Source organism: Lissotriton vulgaris, chromosome 8, assembly GCF_964263255.1.
Source record: "Lissotriton vulgaris chromosome 8, aLisVul1.2, whole genome shotgun sequence".
Classification (NCBI taxonomy): domain Eukaryota; kingdom Metazoa; phylum Chordata; class Amphibia; order Caudata; family Salamandridae; genus Lissotriton; species Lissotriton vulgaris.
This window is the reverse complement of record NC_141696.1, coordinates 60,696,799-60,713,437: the sequence shown is the minus strand read 5'-3', so window position 1 is coordinate 60,713,437 and position 16,639 is coordinate 60,696,799. Positions and strand designations below refer to the sequence as shown.

Genomic DNA, 16,639 nt, shown 5'->3' with positions numbered 1-16,639 from the left:
CCTCATCTCAAGGCGTGGCCAGTGGCTTCTTTAGGGTAGCGGAGACCAAGAGACGTTGAAAGAGAAGTCCTTTTCATGACAGGTACGTCCTCTTACATCACACCTTAGACTCAGACATCAACACCCACGTGATACTAGGGCTCCACAATGGTCTATCATCAACAGCTTCGTTTTCTCTGGGTTTATGTCATCACATGGACATTTTTAAAGAGAAAACTTTGAGGTTAAAATTAACATAGGGGAATGTTGTAACGATGAACTAACCCAAGGAAGGAATAAGGGTTAGAGTTACCTTTAGGCGAGAATTGTTAAAAGCTTTCTTTATTATAAAGAAGTTTTTTTTGTAGTTTACTGCTCAAGATAGTTGCAGGTCATTGTAAGGGTTTCTCTGTAGGACATTTCTTTGCATTGATGTTCGCTGCAGTGATTTACATCCAATGTTTGCATTTCACATTCTTTCTTCTTTGTGTTCGTTATCCCCACCAGTGTTCACCTTAAACCACATTAATTTATGTCCCCCTTCTTCTTTGACTCTGTCTCCTCTCTCTCCCACCCGCCCCCTCCCCTCTGTGTTGGAAAGGTGGTGCCAGAAATCTCTGGGGGAGTCTCATATATACGCCCGCCATCTTTGTTCGCAGCCGCGTCACTTCCGGACTCACCTCTGAACCCGTAGATCCTTCCGGAGTCGTCGGAGGTGAAGGCCTCGAAGGACCTGTTGCTGCAGCGGTCCTTGATTGACATGAGGGTGGCATTTTTACGGGTTTCATGCCCGTGACCTAGGAAGCAGAAATACCGGTTACATGTGTGTTTAATAAGGCAAGGAGGGCACTAGAGAAATAAAAAAAACAACGAATCCACCGAGGACAGAATGAAACTGAAAATACATTGAACGACGAATCCAGGAAGGAAAAACGAAACTGAGTATAAATGTGCTGATCTGTTCACCGTGGACAACATCTAATGAGAAAAAAACAACCAACAGGTCAACAATCAAACACAAAAATAAAGTAAAATGTAGGAACAAAAAAGATTGTATAGAGAACCCAAAGGGGGAGAGGGTAAGACACAAGAATACAACCCTAAATTGGACACATAAGAAAGGGTAATGTCTGGAAGAGAAGGGACGGGTGCGACTGAATGTGGACTAACGTGAACTACCATCTACCAGACGGCGAAAGGGTTCCCTTGAGGGAGTAATCAATGCACACTGGAAAGAGGACATAATAGAGCACTGACTAAACCAGCTCACCTGTAACAGGCTCACCTGTAACAGGGTCATTCTGTGAGTGAAGGAGCTCGAGGAATGAGATGAAACTATTTCTCCTCTTGCAGGACGCCTCGGAGACTCCAGGATACCACATCAGGTCAAATTAGAGCTCACCGGTACCGCAGAGCAGCTCACCTCTACCACAGAGCCAAGCAGCTCACCTGTACCACAGAGCAGAGCAGCTCACCTGTACCACAGAGCTGAGCAGCTCATATGTACCACAGAGCGGCTCACCTGTACCACAGAGTGGCTCATTTGTACCACAGAGCAGAGCAGCTCACCTGTACCACAGAACAGAGCAGCTCACCTCTACCACAGAGCCAAGCAGCTCACCTGTACCACAGAGCAGAGCAGCTCACCTGTACCACAGAGCTGAGCAGCTCATATGTACCACAGAGCGGCTCACCTGTACCACAGAGTGGCTCATTTGTACCACAGAGCAGAGCAGCTCACCTGTACCACAGAGCAGAGCAGCTCACCTGTACCACAGAGCAGAGCAGCTCACCTGTACCACAGAGCAGAGCAACTCACATGTACCACCGAACAGAGCAGCTCACTTGTACCACAGAGCAGAGCAGCTCACCTGTACAACAGAGCAGAGCAGCTCACCTGTACCACAGAGAAGAACAGCTCACCTGTACCACAGAAGAGCTCACCTGAGCAACAGAACAGAGCAACTCACCTGTACCACAGAGCAGAGCAGCTCACATGTACCACAGAAGAGCTCACCTGAGCAACAGAACAGAGCGGCTCACCTGTACCACAGAGTGGCTCATTTGTACCACAGAGCAGAGCAACTCACCTGTACCACAGAGCAGAGCAGCTCACATGTACCACAGAAGAGCTCACCTGAGCAACAGAACAGAGCGGCTCACCTGTACCGCAGAGCAGCTCACATGTACCACAGAGCAGAGCAGCTCACCTGTACCACAGAGCAGAGCAACTCACCTGTACCACAGAGCAGAGCGGCTCACCTGTACCACAGAGCAGAGCAGCTCACCTGTACCACAGAGCAGAGCAGCTCACCTGTACCACAGAGCAGAGCAGCTCACCTGTACCACGGAGCAGCTCACTTATACCACAGAGCAGAGCAGCTCACCTGTACCAGAAGTGAAGTAGTGTGGCTCACTGGTTAGAGGCGGCAGACCCGAGAGCAGAGGACGGCCCGGGACCAGGGTTCGATTCCCGGCGCGGCAGGTTTCTGGACCAGGGTCAGCGGACTCGATAATTCTCTCGCCTCGGTGCCCACTCTGATCAGCGATCACACTCGGCAACTCTGGGCATTAGCTTGCCTCATCTTCACTAACGGCCCCACCAGACCGCTGGGGATGCCTGGTCTCACCCTGGAGATACCCATTAAGGGACCATCTCTCAGGGAAGCCAGGAAGGGTTTCGCAGCGGTCGAAGCGCCTTGGGACCCTACGGGTAAGTAGTGCGCTATATAAATGCCTATACATTTACATTTACCACAGAGCGGCTCACTTGTACCACAGAGTAGAGCAGCTCACCTGTACCACAGAGCAGAGCAGCTCACCTGTACCACAGAGAAGAGCAGCTCACCTGTACCACTGAAGAGCTCACCTGAGCAACAGAACAGAGCAGCTCACCTGTACCACAGAGCAGCTCACTTGTACCACAGAGCAGAGCTACTCACGTGTACCACAGAGCAGAGGGGCTCACTCGTACCACAGAGCAGAGCAGCTCACCTGTACCACAGAGCAGAGCAGCTCACCTGTACCACAGAGCAGAGCAACTCACATGTACCACAGAGCAGAGCAGCTCACCTGTACCACAGAACAGAGCAGCTCACCTGTACCACAGAGAAGAACAGCTCACCTGTACCACAGAAGAGCTCACATGAGCAACAGAACAGAGCAACTCACCTGTACCACAGAGCAGAGCAGCTCACATGTACCACAGAGCGTCTCACCTGTACCACAGAGCAGAGCAGCTCACCTGTACCACAGAGCAGAGCAGCTCACCTGTAAAACAGAGCAGAGCAGCTGACCTGTACCACAGACCAGAGCAGCTCACCTGTACCACAGAGCAGAGCAGCTTACCTGTACCACAGAACAGAGCAGCTCACCTGTACCACAGAGAAGAACAGCTCACCTGTACCACAGAAGAGCTCACATGAGCAACAGAACAGAGCAACTCACCTGTACCACAGAGCAGAGCAGCTCACATGTACCACAGAGCGTCTCACCTGTACCACAGAGCAGAGCAGCTCACCTGTACCACAGAGCAGAGCAGCTCACCTGTAAAACAGAGCAGAGCAGCTCACCTGTAAAACAGAGCAGAGCAGCTGACCTGTACCACAGACCAGAGCAGCTCACCTGTACCGCAGAAGAGCTCACATGAGTAACAGAACAGAGCAGCTCACCTGTACCACAGAGCAGCTCACATGTACCACAGAGTGGCTCACTTGTACCACAGAGCAGAGCAGCTCACATGTACCACAGAGCGGCTCACTTGTACCACAAAGCAGAGCAACTCACCTGTACCACAGAGCAGAGCAGCTCACCTGTACCACAGAGCAGAGAAGCTCACCTGTACCACAGAGCAGAGAAGCGCACCTGTATTACAGAGCAGAGCAGCTCACATGTACCACAGAGCGGCTCACCTGTACTGTAGAGCAGAGCAGCTCACCTGTACCACAGAGCAGAGCAGCTTACCTGTACCACAGAGCGGCTCACTTGTACAACAGACCAGAGCAACTCACCTGTACCACAGAGCAGAGCAGCTCACCTGTACCACAGAACAGAGCAGCTCACCTGTACCACAGAGCAGAGCAGCTCACCTGTACTGCAGAAGAGCTCACATGAGTAACAGAACAGAGCAGCTCACCTGTACCACAAAGCAGCTCACATGTACCACAGAGTGGCTCACTTGTACCACAGAGCAGAGCAGCTCACATGTACCACAGAGCGGCTCACTTGTACCACAAAGCAGAGCAACTCACCTGTACCACAGAGCAGAGCAGCTCACCTGTACCACAGAGCAGCTCACATGTACCACAGAGTGGCTCACTTGTACCACAGAGCAGAGCAGCTCACATGTACCACAGAGCGGCTCACTTGTACCACAAAGCAGAGCAACTCACCTGTACCACAGAGCAGAGCAGCTCACCTGTACCACAGAGCAGAGCAGCTCACATGTACCACAGAGCGGCTCACTTGTACCACAAAGCAGAGCAACTCACCTGTACCACAGAGCAGAGAAGCTCACCTGTACCACAGAGCAGAGAAGCGCACCTGTATTACAGAGCAGAGCAGCTCACATGTACCACAGAGCGGCTCACCTGTACTGTAGAGCAGAGCAGCTCACCTGTACCACAGAGCAGAGCAGCTTACCTGTACCACAGAGCGGCTCACTTGTACAACAGACCAGAGCAACTCACCTGTACCACAGAGCAGAGCAGCTCACCTGTACCACAAAACAGAGCAGCTCACCTGTACCACAGAGCAGAGCAGCTCACCTGTACTGCAGAAGAGCTCACATGAGTAACAGAACAGAGCAGCTCACCTGTACCACAGAGCAGCTCACATGTACCACAGAGGGGCTCACTTCTACCACAGAGAAGAGCAACTCACGTACCACAGAGCAGAGTGGCTCACATGTACCACAGAGGGGCTCACTTGTACCACAGAGCAGAGCAACTCACCAGTACCACAGAGCAGAGCAGCTCACCTGTACCACAGAGCAGAGAAGCTCACTGTTAGAACCGGCTGTCTCTAGTTGGCAGAGGTATGCACTTCTGACAAATAGGGACACACCTTTTCTAGTCAGGGCAAGGGGATCACACCCTTCGATAACCCCTGCTCACCCCCTTGGTAGCTTGGCAGAGCAGAACAGGCTTATCTCAGAGGCTGTGTGTTAAGCATTTATGACCACATACAGTAATACAGTGAATACACTACAAATGGACACGACACAGTAGTATTATAAAAATAGGTATTTTTATATAAGGCTTAGTACAAGACCAAATAACGACAAAAATGTACACAATCTTAATAAATACTCTGGGAAGGGAAAAAGGATAGTTCAAAGGTAGTTTCTTCTTTAGCACAAAAGTCTTTAGTATCAAGCAAATCTTCTTCTTGGCAATACAGTTCTTAGCAACAGGGTAACCCACACGGGGGCTACACGACGTCGAGGCAAAGTTAATCCAAAGGTGCGGCGTCGACCGCGAGGAGCGCTACGTCGAGCCCGGAGTCACACGGACCCCCAACAACACAGTGCCTTTGGAAAATGGAGCACATTATGATCAGCGGCGTCGAGCAATCCGGCGTCGCGTCTTCGGTGTCGATTAGGCCTCAGCAGGTGTGGTAAATATTTGATTTACCGTCCTAATTTCTATGCAGGTAAGTACTTAAACAAAAATAACTCAATCGGAAAGAAAGACGCAGAGTCCGTGGTGTTAGAGTTCTTAGGGGTTTTATTCCTTAAAAAGGAATGGTTCTGGTACCGGATATCGGGTTCCTGCCACCACTGGGGTGCAGGAAGGGATAGAGCATACTTTATTGACAAGACATAACTTTTATACTTAAACCATATAATGAATACCAATACAGTAGGCGTAACAGCTGAGAGAAACAAGATAAAATCACACACGTGTTAGCAATACGTAATCAAAAAGGCGTGAACTAGAAACGTCACATGTAAGTGTCACAAGGAGGTGGGTACAAAGCAGAATTTTGCAATGTCAGCAGAAATCTGAGGCCCTGATGCGCGCGCAGCTGCATGACGTGTGATTGACGTGGAGCTGGAGGGTGCAGGGGACTTGACATTTACACTAGCGGAAAGAGACAGAAGTCTGGCATGTCAGATCAACTCGTACCTATATCATATCTGATATCTGATGTTTGGGAACCATATTATCTAGAGGGAAAGGTCTCTTGGGCAGAGGCTATTCTATACTGACTGTGAGTGCGTGTATAAGCGTCTACGTGTCTGCATGAGATGCGAGGGGGCATGGGCCTACCATGGTAACAGAAGCTATGAATTACTTGCACGGAGACAGTGAGGCCGGGCCCTTTGCTCTGCAGCTGGAAAGATGTTTACTTGAACTAGTAGGCAGGAATGTATGTTTGAGGAGCGGAACAGATAATTCGAAGGTTGAATACAGTTTTGGCAGGCAGCAGGCTGAGCTAAGCGCCGTTAGCCGCGCAGGGAGTAAGGCAGAGGTCACGGGTACAGAGGCAGCCCAGGCTGAGGCGTTCAGAGTCAGAAGGCAGGAAAAGGCTCGATGGCAGAATTCAGGGGCCTACTTCGCCAGAGCTGAAAAACGTGTAAAGTACTCCACAAAAAGACGTTGGCATGGCATACTTAGGAACGGAATATTCAACCCGTTCAGGGCGGGTCTGAAAGAGGACATGTTAACGTTGGACGCAAATGTATTTGCGTCTTCATAGCTGGCACAGGAGGGAAGTTACATGCACTTTAAGCTTGTACATGGAGACGGTGGGGTACACGTTAGGGAACATTTCTTGACCATAAAATTTATATTTCCTCACAGGCGTCGTCGATGATGCGGTTGCACAGAGTGAGCAGCGCTCACGGCGTCGAGAGGGCACACAGTTGATGCGATCAGCAGCGGTGCAGACACGAGGTCCTCTGGAGCTAGAGCCGTACTCCCACTCACTGGCGTTGCTGCTGGCGTCGGTCGGGCCCGGCGGCCGGTCGTCGAGGAAGCGGGACACTGGGGCCGTTACTCACTACGTCGAGCTGGATTCGGCGACGTCCGTCGGCGTCGAGATTGCTGGTTCTCTCAGAGGTGCCGGATTCACAGTTCCAGCAAATAGCACTTTAGCAGATGAAGTCCTTTAGCCCTGTGACTTCAGCAGGAGACTGGTACTCTTCCAGTCCTTGGAGATTTTCTTAGCAAGCGTGAGAGTACACACAAAGTTCCTCTCTCCTGGTTCCTTGGCAAAAATAAAGAAGCACTGCAGGATTCCCCCCAGCAAACAGCACACTGGCAGAAGGGGTAGGCAAGTCCTCAGATCAGCAGGCCTCTTGTCCTTGGTTACAGGGTTCCTTGTCAGAAGTGATCTGATTTCTTAGTTCAGGGGTCCTTCTCTTATACTCCTTTTCGTCTTTGATCCCTTTGTCCATGCCGGGGGCTTTCCCAACATCCTGGGTCTGGTGTGGGTGGAGCCAGGCAGAAGCACCTGGCCTATTCACTGAGCAGAGCTGGGTCCTCAGACGCCCAGCAGGAGGTGGAGCCAGCATTGATACTGGCAGGAGCAGAGCTATCGGCCTCCTGGCAGGAGGTGGGGCTAGGATCGTCCATGGCAGGCACAGAGCCATCAGCCGCTTGGCAGGAGGTAGAGCCAGCATTGTATCAGGCAGGGCAGGCTATCAGCAACTACTCTCCCCCTACTCTCTACGCAAATGTCCCACTCATCCCACACTGACTCATCCAGACCTGTGGAGCCACCCAGCTCCTGTCACACACACGCAAGACCAGCAGAAACCAGAAATGGTTGGACAAGAAAATAGACACTTTCTAAAAGTGCTATTTTCAAACCCAGAGTCCAAGAACCATCTACACCGATGGATGCGTAATTAAACCCCGAGTTCAGGGATACCAAACTCAACATTGCACCATGCTCCCCGAGCCAACTAGGATCATAGCATTAATAATCCCGGCGGCCCATTCTAACTAATAGAGAGCAGGCTACCTCGCAATAGTGAAGAACGAAGATTGCTGTAATTCACTATTAGGACATGCCAACTTGGTCAGGCGTGTCCTACCTTATACTTACAACGCACCCTGCCCGCGGGCCTACCATAGGGGTGACTAACATGAAGTCAAGGGAAGGTTCAAGGGGCTGGCAAGTAGGTATACCTGCGCAGCCTGCGTGACAGCCCTAGGCTGCACGTGGGTCTCGCAATGACCGACCCGTAGACATTCTTTTATGAGGCCGCTCCTGTGGGTGGCACAACACGTGCTGCAAGCCCACGAGCGGCATTTGTATTTACAAGCCCCGGCACTCCTGGTGCACTAGACTAGGGACTGACAGTAAACCAAATAAGCCAAACATGGATACAATAGATACATCAATTTAACATAGGGAGCACTTGCGCTGTGGCACTGATCAGCAGTGACACCGCGCCCAAAGCATATACCAGCAAAACATCGTAAAACAGTGGAGGCAAACAGAAAAAATGGAGGAGAGACTCAAGCCAATGATGTCAGGTCTAACACGTGTCCCCTCCAGCTGAAATGTGGGGAGAACTACCCTTGACCTAGGGAGTCCTCATCACTAAGGCATATTAATCTGGACAGACCATCAGCATTGGCGTGATCTGTACCAGGGCGGTGTTCCACCGTAAAGTCCATCCCCTGTAGAGAAATGGACCACCTCAACAGTTTCAGATTCTCACCCCTCATCTGCATCAACCATCTGAGGGGCCTGTGGTCTGTCTGAACCCGGAAGTGAGTCCCAAACAGGTAGGGTCTTAGCTTCTTCAGCGCCCAGACCACAGCAAATGCTTCACGCTCTATTGCACTCCACCTACTTTCCCGTGGAAGTAACCTCCTACTGATGAAGGCTACAGGCAAGTCTCGGCCCTCTTCATTCACCTGAGCTAGAACAGCCCCCACGCCATGCTCTGAAGCGTCCGTCTGGACAACAAATTCTTTAGAAAAGTCGGGTGCCTGGAGTATAGGTGCTGTGCACATTGCAGCTTTCAGGGTGTCAAAGGCCGTCTGACAGGCGTCAGTCCAGATCATATTTCGTGGCTGCTTCCTGGAAGTCAGCGAAGTCAAGGGGTGCACAATGTTACCATAATCCTTGACAAACCTCCTGTAGTAACCCGTGAGACCTAAGAAGGCTCTCACCTGAGTTTGGGTTTTGGGCGGTGCCCAAGCCAGGATGGTATCAATCTTGGGTTGCAGGGGGGCCACCTTGCCGCTCCCTACTTGGTGCCCCAAGTACACCACAGAACCCTGCCCAATCTGGCACTTACTGGCTTTGATTGTGAGGCCTGCTCTACGCAGGGCCAACAACACTTCCTGGAGGTGGCGCAAGTGTTCCTCCCAGCTGGCGCTGAACACTGCGATGTCGTCCAGGTAGGCGGCACTGAAATCCTCCAGTCCAGCCAAGACCTGGTTGACCAACCTCTGGAAGGTGGCAGGGGCATTCTTCATCCCAAAGGGCATCACCCGGAACTGGTAGAGCCCATCTGGTGTGGAGAATGCTGACCTCTCTTTTGCCCCATCAGTTAAGGCGATCTGCCAGTACCCAGACGTTAGATCAAACGTGCTAAGGTACCGTGCAGCTCCCAACCGATCTATGAGCTCATCAGCTCTGGGGATGGGGTGCGCGTCAGTCTTGGTGACTGAATTGAGTCCTCGGTAATCCACGCAGAACCGGAGTTCTGGTGAGGCACCAGGCGCTGCAGCCTTCGGGACCAAGACCACTGGGCTGGCCCAAGGACTGCTAGAGGACTCAATCACCCCTAACGCAAACATTTTGGAGACCTCCTCCTTAATGTATGCTCTAACCTTGTCAGTCACCCTGTAAGCCTTGTGCTTCACAGGAGGGCTGTCTCCGGTGTCAACGTCATGGACACACCAATGCGTGACACCCGGAACCAAGGAAAACAGATCCGGGAATTGTCCCAACAGTTGGCGACAATCCTGTTTCTGCTCAAGGGTCAGTGTGTCAGAGAGGACAACACCATCCACTGACCCGTCTTGCTCTTTAGCACACAGGAGGTCAGGAAGAGGCTCACTCTCCTCCTCCATTCCAGCATCTGTAGCTAGGAGCATGCCCACTTCGGACCTTTCTAAGTGGGGCTTCAAACGGTTGACATGCAGGACCCGCAAGGGGTTCCTGGGAGATTTCAAGTCCACCAAGTAGGTGACATCGCTCTTCTTCTCCACAACCTTAAACGGTCCAGTCCACCTGTCCTTGAGCGCACAAGGGTCCACAGGTGACATGACCCACACTTCCTGACCAGGCTGAAGCTCTACCAGAGTGGCATTCCGGTCGTACCAACGCTTCATCTCCTCCTGGCTGGCCTCCAGATTTGCCTGAGCAAGTTCTCTGAAGCGCCGAGTCTGGTTCCGAAAGGCCAGCATGTAGCTGTATACATCCTGGGGAGGTTTCCTAGGAGATTGCTTCCAGCCTTCCTTGACCAGACTCAAAGGCCCTCTTACCGGGTGACCGTATAAGAGCTCAAAGGGGCTGAACCCTAGAGACTTTTGTGGCACCTCGCGGTAAGCAAACAACAGGCATGGCAAGAGGACGTCCCATTTCCGCCTCATTGGTTCTTCAAGACCCATGATCATGCCTTTAAGGGTACGGTTGAATCTCTCAACCAACCCATTTCCTTGAGGGTGGTAAGGAGTGGTGAACTTGTAGGTTACCCCACACTCCTTCCACAGAGACTTCATATAGTTCGAAATGAAGTTGGTGCCCCGGTCTGACACCACCTCTCTGGGGAACCCCATCTGGGAGAAAACACCCATCAGTGCCCGTCCCACCACGGGGGCCGTCACTGTTCTGAGAGGGATGGCTTCCGGGTACCGTGTGGCGTGGTCCACCAAGACCAGGATGAACCTGTTGCCCAGGGCTGTCTTGGGATCCAGGGGCCCAACAATGTCAATACCCACCCGGTCAAAGGGGGTACTGACCACTGGAAACGGTTGGAGGGGAGCCTTCTGCTTCCTTCCGCTTTTCCCACTTGCCTGGCAAGTGTGACAAATCTTGCAATGGATGTCTACATCCCTTCGCATCTGAGGCCAATAAAAATGGGTGACAAGCCTGTCATAGGTCTTGTCCTGCCCCAGATGTCCAGCTAGCGGAACGTCATGAGCCAAACCCAGTAGGAAGGCTCTAAAGCGCTGGGGTACCACCAGCACACGGGCTGACCCAGGCTCAGCAGCCTTAGGCTCGCTATACAGGAGGTCGTTCTCCCAGTACACAAAATGTGACCCTGACTGATCACCTGAGGATTGGGCTGAGGCCTGCTGCCTCATGCCCACAAGAGAAGGGCACTCCTTCTGGTCCGCACAGAATTCCTCCCTGGAGAGACCACCGTCCTGCTGCCAATGGGTCAGCTCGGGCAGGTCTCCCAGTTCGGCAATTTGTTCCCCTGTGGGCTCCAGGGCATCCCCCTCGGGGTCTACCTCCTCCTGGACCACGGGAACTACGGGGGCCGGTTTCCCGCGCCTCCTGCCTCTTCTCTTCACAGCTGGGTCCTGGGCCGTACTTTCAGGCTCCTGGACCCCATCAACACCCTTACTCGCTGTCATCGATCGAGTGGTTGCACACACCCACTCTGGCACGCCCAACATTTTCAAGTGCGCCTCTCTCTCCACCTTAGCCCAAGGGGAGTCTTCTAAATCATTGCCCAGGAGACAATCGACAGGCATGGCGGGCCTCCCAGCAACCTGAAGGGAACCTGAAACTCCCCCCCATTCAAAGGAAACCTGAGCTACCTCACACTCTTTCTGGGAGTTGTCGGCAGCTATCACTGGGTAGAATGCGTGGGGAACCACCTGCTCTCTGGACACCAAGTGACACTTGACAGCTGTCACACTCGCTCCGGTGTCTCTGAGGGCTTCCACTCTATGGCCATTAATGGTCACCCACTGCCTATATTTACTAGTGTTACTAGGCAGAGGGGGTGGAGGGACCATTTGCATGTCTCCTAGCGAGACCAGGGACATTTCTGCGGGACCCCTCCCACCATGGACAACCATCTCCTCCCCTCCCAGGGCTACACTCGCCAGCTGACGGGGGGGTGCACTCGGCGGTGCATTCGATTTCTTCATGGGACACTGGGGATCGTAATACCGGTGTCCCACCTGCCCAAAAGTGTAGCAGGTTAGGGGGCCCCTATGAACAGGTTTACCCGTCGGGGCCCCTGGCTTTTTCTCAGGGGGAGGCTGGGAACCTTTCCCTTGGTTCCCTTGGGGATTACTTTGGGGCCCTTTCTGAGACTCCTTCTGTTTGCCCTTGTCCCCCCCACTCTTCTGCTGGGGACCCTGCCCACCTTTGGCTGAGTCTCCCACTGGACACTTGTGGAGCCTGGTACTGACCTAGCGGTCCGCCTCCTCAGCAAGTTTTCTAGGGTTAGATATCTTGCTATCAATAAGGTGCTGGCGCAGCTCTGGAAAACAGTTATTAGACAAATGCTCCCAAGCAAACAAATCATAAAGAGCTTCATAACTTTCCACTTTGCTGCCCTTTACCCAACCATCCATGGCTCTGCAAAAATAAGACACATACTCAACCCACGTCGTACCAGGCAACTTCTTACATTCTCTAAAAGCTTGTCTGTACTTCTCGGGGGTTAGGCCATATCGCAACATTAAAGCATCCTTCATATGAGCATACGACATCCTATCCGCAACAGGCATGTCTAACAGGGTATCTCTCCCCTCATTCACAAAGCGACCCCACAACCCCGCTCCCCAATTCTTCTCAGGGACCTGGTGGGCCAACAATGCTAGCTCATATGCTTTAAACCACTGACCAATATCTTCGTTCCTATGATAATCTTTTATCACATCTTTGGGAAAGTAAAACTTACTTTCTGCAGGCCCAGATGGAATGCTGCCACCAGAGAGATTCAATTCTAACTGCTTAGCTTGGATGTCCAACTCCCTCAACTTGGTTTCACGCTCCAAAGCTAACTTCTCTCTTTCAAATTCTAACTTTTTGATCTCCAAATCAGCTTCTCTTCTACCTCTTGCATTTTCTAACTCCAACTGCCCATTTATCTTTAGCCTTGCCATTTCCATGTTGTATGCACGCTCCTTCGCCCTTTCTTCTCGTTCTTCGGGGGAAAGACCTTTGGAGGAAACACTGCTTCCGGGAGAGGGCTCGGGCCCATTCGCTGGCGCCTCCTCATCCCCTTCCACTGGCGGTACCACCACCGGATCAGTGGGACCTCTTGACTCCAACCAGGCCTCCAAAGCTTTGAGATATTGCTCTTTTCTGGAGAGGCCTTTGGTAGGCACCTTCAGCTGCTTGCAAAAGAGTTTCAGCTCCCTCAAGCCGTAGTCATTTATCTTCGCTCTGTCGAATTCCTCCACAACAACAACAACAGGGGTAGTGACTCCGGTGTCACTCATGGTCAAAACCGGCAGTGTTCAAAAAATCAAGCTTCAGAAAAGCGGAGAACCAAAAATAGGATCCTTCCCAATTAGATTGTGACTGCGCTATGGTCTGCTTTCACTATGTAGCGCACACTAATCACTGCACATGGGTCATAAATGCAAGGTCCAAATCCTCACCGCTGCATCCAATGTTAGAACCGGCTGTCTCTAGTTGGCAGAGGTATGCACTTCTGACAAATAGGGACACACCTTTTCTAGTCAGGGCAAGGGGATCACACCCTTCGATAACCCCTGCTCACCCCCTTGGTAGCTTGGCAGAGCAGAACAGGCTTATCTCAGAGGCTGTGTGTTGAGCATTTATGATCACATACAGTAATACAGTGAATACACTACAAATGGACACGACACAGTAGTATTATAAAAATAGGTATTTTTATATAAGGCTTAGCACAAGACCAAATAACGACAAAAATGTACACAATCTTAATAAATACTCTGGGAAGGGAAAAAGGATAGTTCAAAGGTAGTTTCTTCTTTAGCACAAAAGTCTTTAGTATCAAGCAAATCTTCTTCTTGGCAATACAGTTCTTAGCAACAGGGTAACCCACACGGGGGCTACACAACGTCGAGGCAAAGTTAATCCAAAGGTGCGGCGTCGACCGCGAGGAGCGCTACGTCGAGCCCGGAATCACACGGACCCCCAACAACACAGTACCTTTGGAAAATGGAGCACACTATGATCAGCGGCGTCGAGCAATCCGGCGTCGCGTCTTCGGTGTCGATTAGGCCTCAGCAGGCGTCTCGATGATGCGGTTGCACAGAGTGAGCAGCGCTCACGGCGTCGAGAGGGCACACAGTTGATGCGATCAGCAGCGGTGCAGACACGAGGTCCTCTGGAGCTAGAGCCGTACTCCCACTCACTGGCGTTGCTGCTGGCGTCGGTCGGGCCCGGCGGCCGGTCGTCGAGGAAGCGGGACACTGGGGCCGTTACCCACTATGTCGAGCTGGATTGGGCGACGTCCGTCGGCGTCGAGATTGCTGGTTCTCTCAGAGGTGCCGGATTCACAGTTCCAGCAAATAGCACTTTAGCAGATGAAGTCCTTTAGCCCTGTGACTTCAGCAGGAGACTGGCACTCTTCCAGTCCTTGGAGATTTTCTTAGCAAGCATGAGAGTACACACAAAGTTCCTCTCTCCTGGTTCCTTGGCAAAAATAAAGAAGCACTGCAGGATTCCCCCCAGCAAACAGCACACTGGCAGAAGGGGCAGGCAAGTCCTCAGATCAGCAGGCCTTTTGTCCTTGGTTACAGGGTTCCTTGTCAGAAGTGATCTGATTTCTTAGTTCAGGGGTCCTTCTCTTATACCCCTTTTCGGCTTTGATCCCTTTGTCCATGCCGGGGGCTTTCCCAACATCCTGGGTCTGGTGTGGGTGGAGCCAGGCAGAAGCACCTGGCCTATTCACTGAGCAGGGCTGGGTCCTCAGACGCCCAGCAGGAGGTGGAGCCAGCATTGATACTGGCAGGAGCAGAGCTATCGGCCTCCTGGCAGGAGGTGGGGCTAGGATCGTCCATGGCAGGCACAGAGCCATCAGCCGCTTGGCAGGAGGTGAAGCCAGCATTGTATCAGGCAGGGCAGGCTATCAGCAACTACTCTCCCCCTACTCTCAACACAAATGTCCCACTCATCCCACACTGACTCATCCAGACCTGTGGAGCCACCCAGCTCCTGTCACACACACGCAAGACCAGCAGAAACCAGAAATGGTTGGACAAGAAAATAGACACTTTCTAAAAGTGCTATTTTCAAACCCAGAGTCCAAGAACCATCCACACCGATGGATGCGTAATTAAACCCCGAGTTCAGGGATACCAAACTCAACATTGCACCATGCTCCCCGAGCCAACTAGGATCATAGCATTAATAATCCCGGCGGCCCATTCTAACTAATAGAGAGCAGGCTACCTCGCAATAGTGAAGAACGAAGATTGCTGTAATTCACTATTAGGACATGCCAACTTGGTCAGGCGTGTCCTACCTTATACTTACAACGCACCCTGCCCGCGGGCCTACCATAGGGGTGACTAACATGAAGTCAAGGGAAGGTTTAAGGGGCTGGCAAGTAGGTATACCTGCGCAGCCTGCGTGACAGCCCTAGGCTGCACGTGGGTCTCGCAATGACCGACCCGTAGACATTCTTTTACGAGGCCACTCCTGTGGGTGGCACAACACGTGCTGCAAGCCCACGAGCGGCATTTGTATTTACAAGCCCCGGCACTCCTGGTGCACTAGACTAGGGACTGACAGTAAACCAAATAAGCCAAACATGGATACAATAGATACATCAATTTAACATAGGGAGCACTTGCGCTGTGGCACTGATCAGCAGTGACACCGCACCCAAAGCATATACCAGCAAAACATCGTAAAACAGTGGAGGCAAACAGAAAAAATGGAGGAGAGACTCAAGCCAATGATGTCAGGTCTAACACTCACCTGTACCACAGAGCAGAGAAGCTCACCTGTACCACAGAGCTGAGCGGCTCACCTGTACCACAGAGCAGAGCAGCTCACCTGTACCACAGAGCAGAGCAGCTTACCTGTACCACAGAACAGAGCAGCTCACCGGTACCACAGAGCAGCTCACCTGAGCCACAGAACAGAGCAGCTCACCTGTACCACAGAACAGCTCACCTGTACCACAGAACAGAACAGCTCACCTGTACCACAGAGCGGAGAAGCTCACCTGTACCACAGAGCTGAGCGGCTCACCTGTACCACAGAGCAGAGCAGCTCACCGGTACCACAGAGCAGCTCACCTGTACCACAGAGCAGAGCAGCTCAACTGTACCACAGAGCAGAGCAGCTCACCTGTACCACAGAGCAGAGCAGCTCACCTGTACCACAGAGCAGAGCAGCTCACCTGTACCACAGAGCAGAGCACATCACCTTTACCACAGAGCAAAGCAACTCACTTATACCACAGAAGAGCTCACCTGTACCACAGAGCAGAGAAGCTCACCTGTACCACAGAGCTGAGCGGCTCACCTGTACCACAGAGCAGAGCAGCTCACCTGTACCACAGAGCAGAGCAGCTTACCTGTACCACAGAACAGAGCAGCTCACCGGTACCACAGAGCAGCTCACCTGTACCACAGAGCAGAGCAGCTCAACTGTACCACAGAGCAGAGCAGCTCACCTGTACCACAGAGCAGAGCACATCACCTTTACCACAGAGCAAAGCAACTCACTTATACCACAGAAGAGCTCACCTGAGCCACAGAACAGAGCAGCTCAC

At 52.1% G+C, this 16,639-nt stretch overlaps 1 protein-coding gene across 1 annotated transcript in view; it reads right to left on the bottom strand.

The window, feature by feature from the left end:
* The window catches only part of HPX (hemopexin), a 52,526-nt gene that overhangs the window by 7,229 nt on the left and 28,658 nt on the right, over positions 1-16,639 (bottom strand). The window contains exon 7 of the mRNA XM_086933709.1: positions 660-776. Within this exon, the coding sequence (XP_086789835.1) occupies positions 660-776 (117 nt within the window). The remainder of the gene's footprint in view (positions 1-659; positions 777-16,639) is intronic.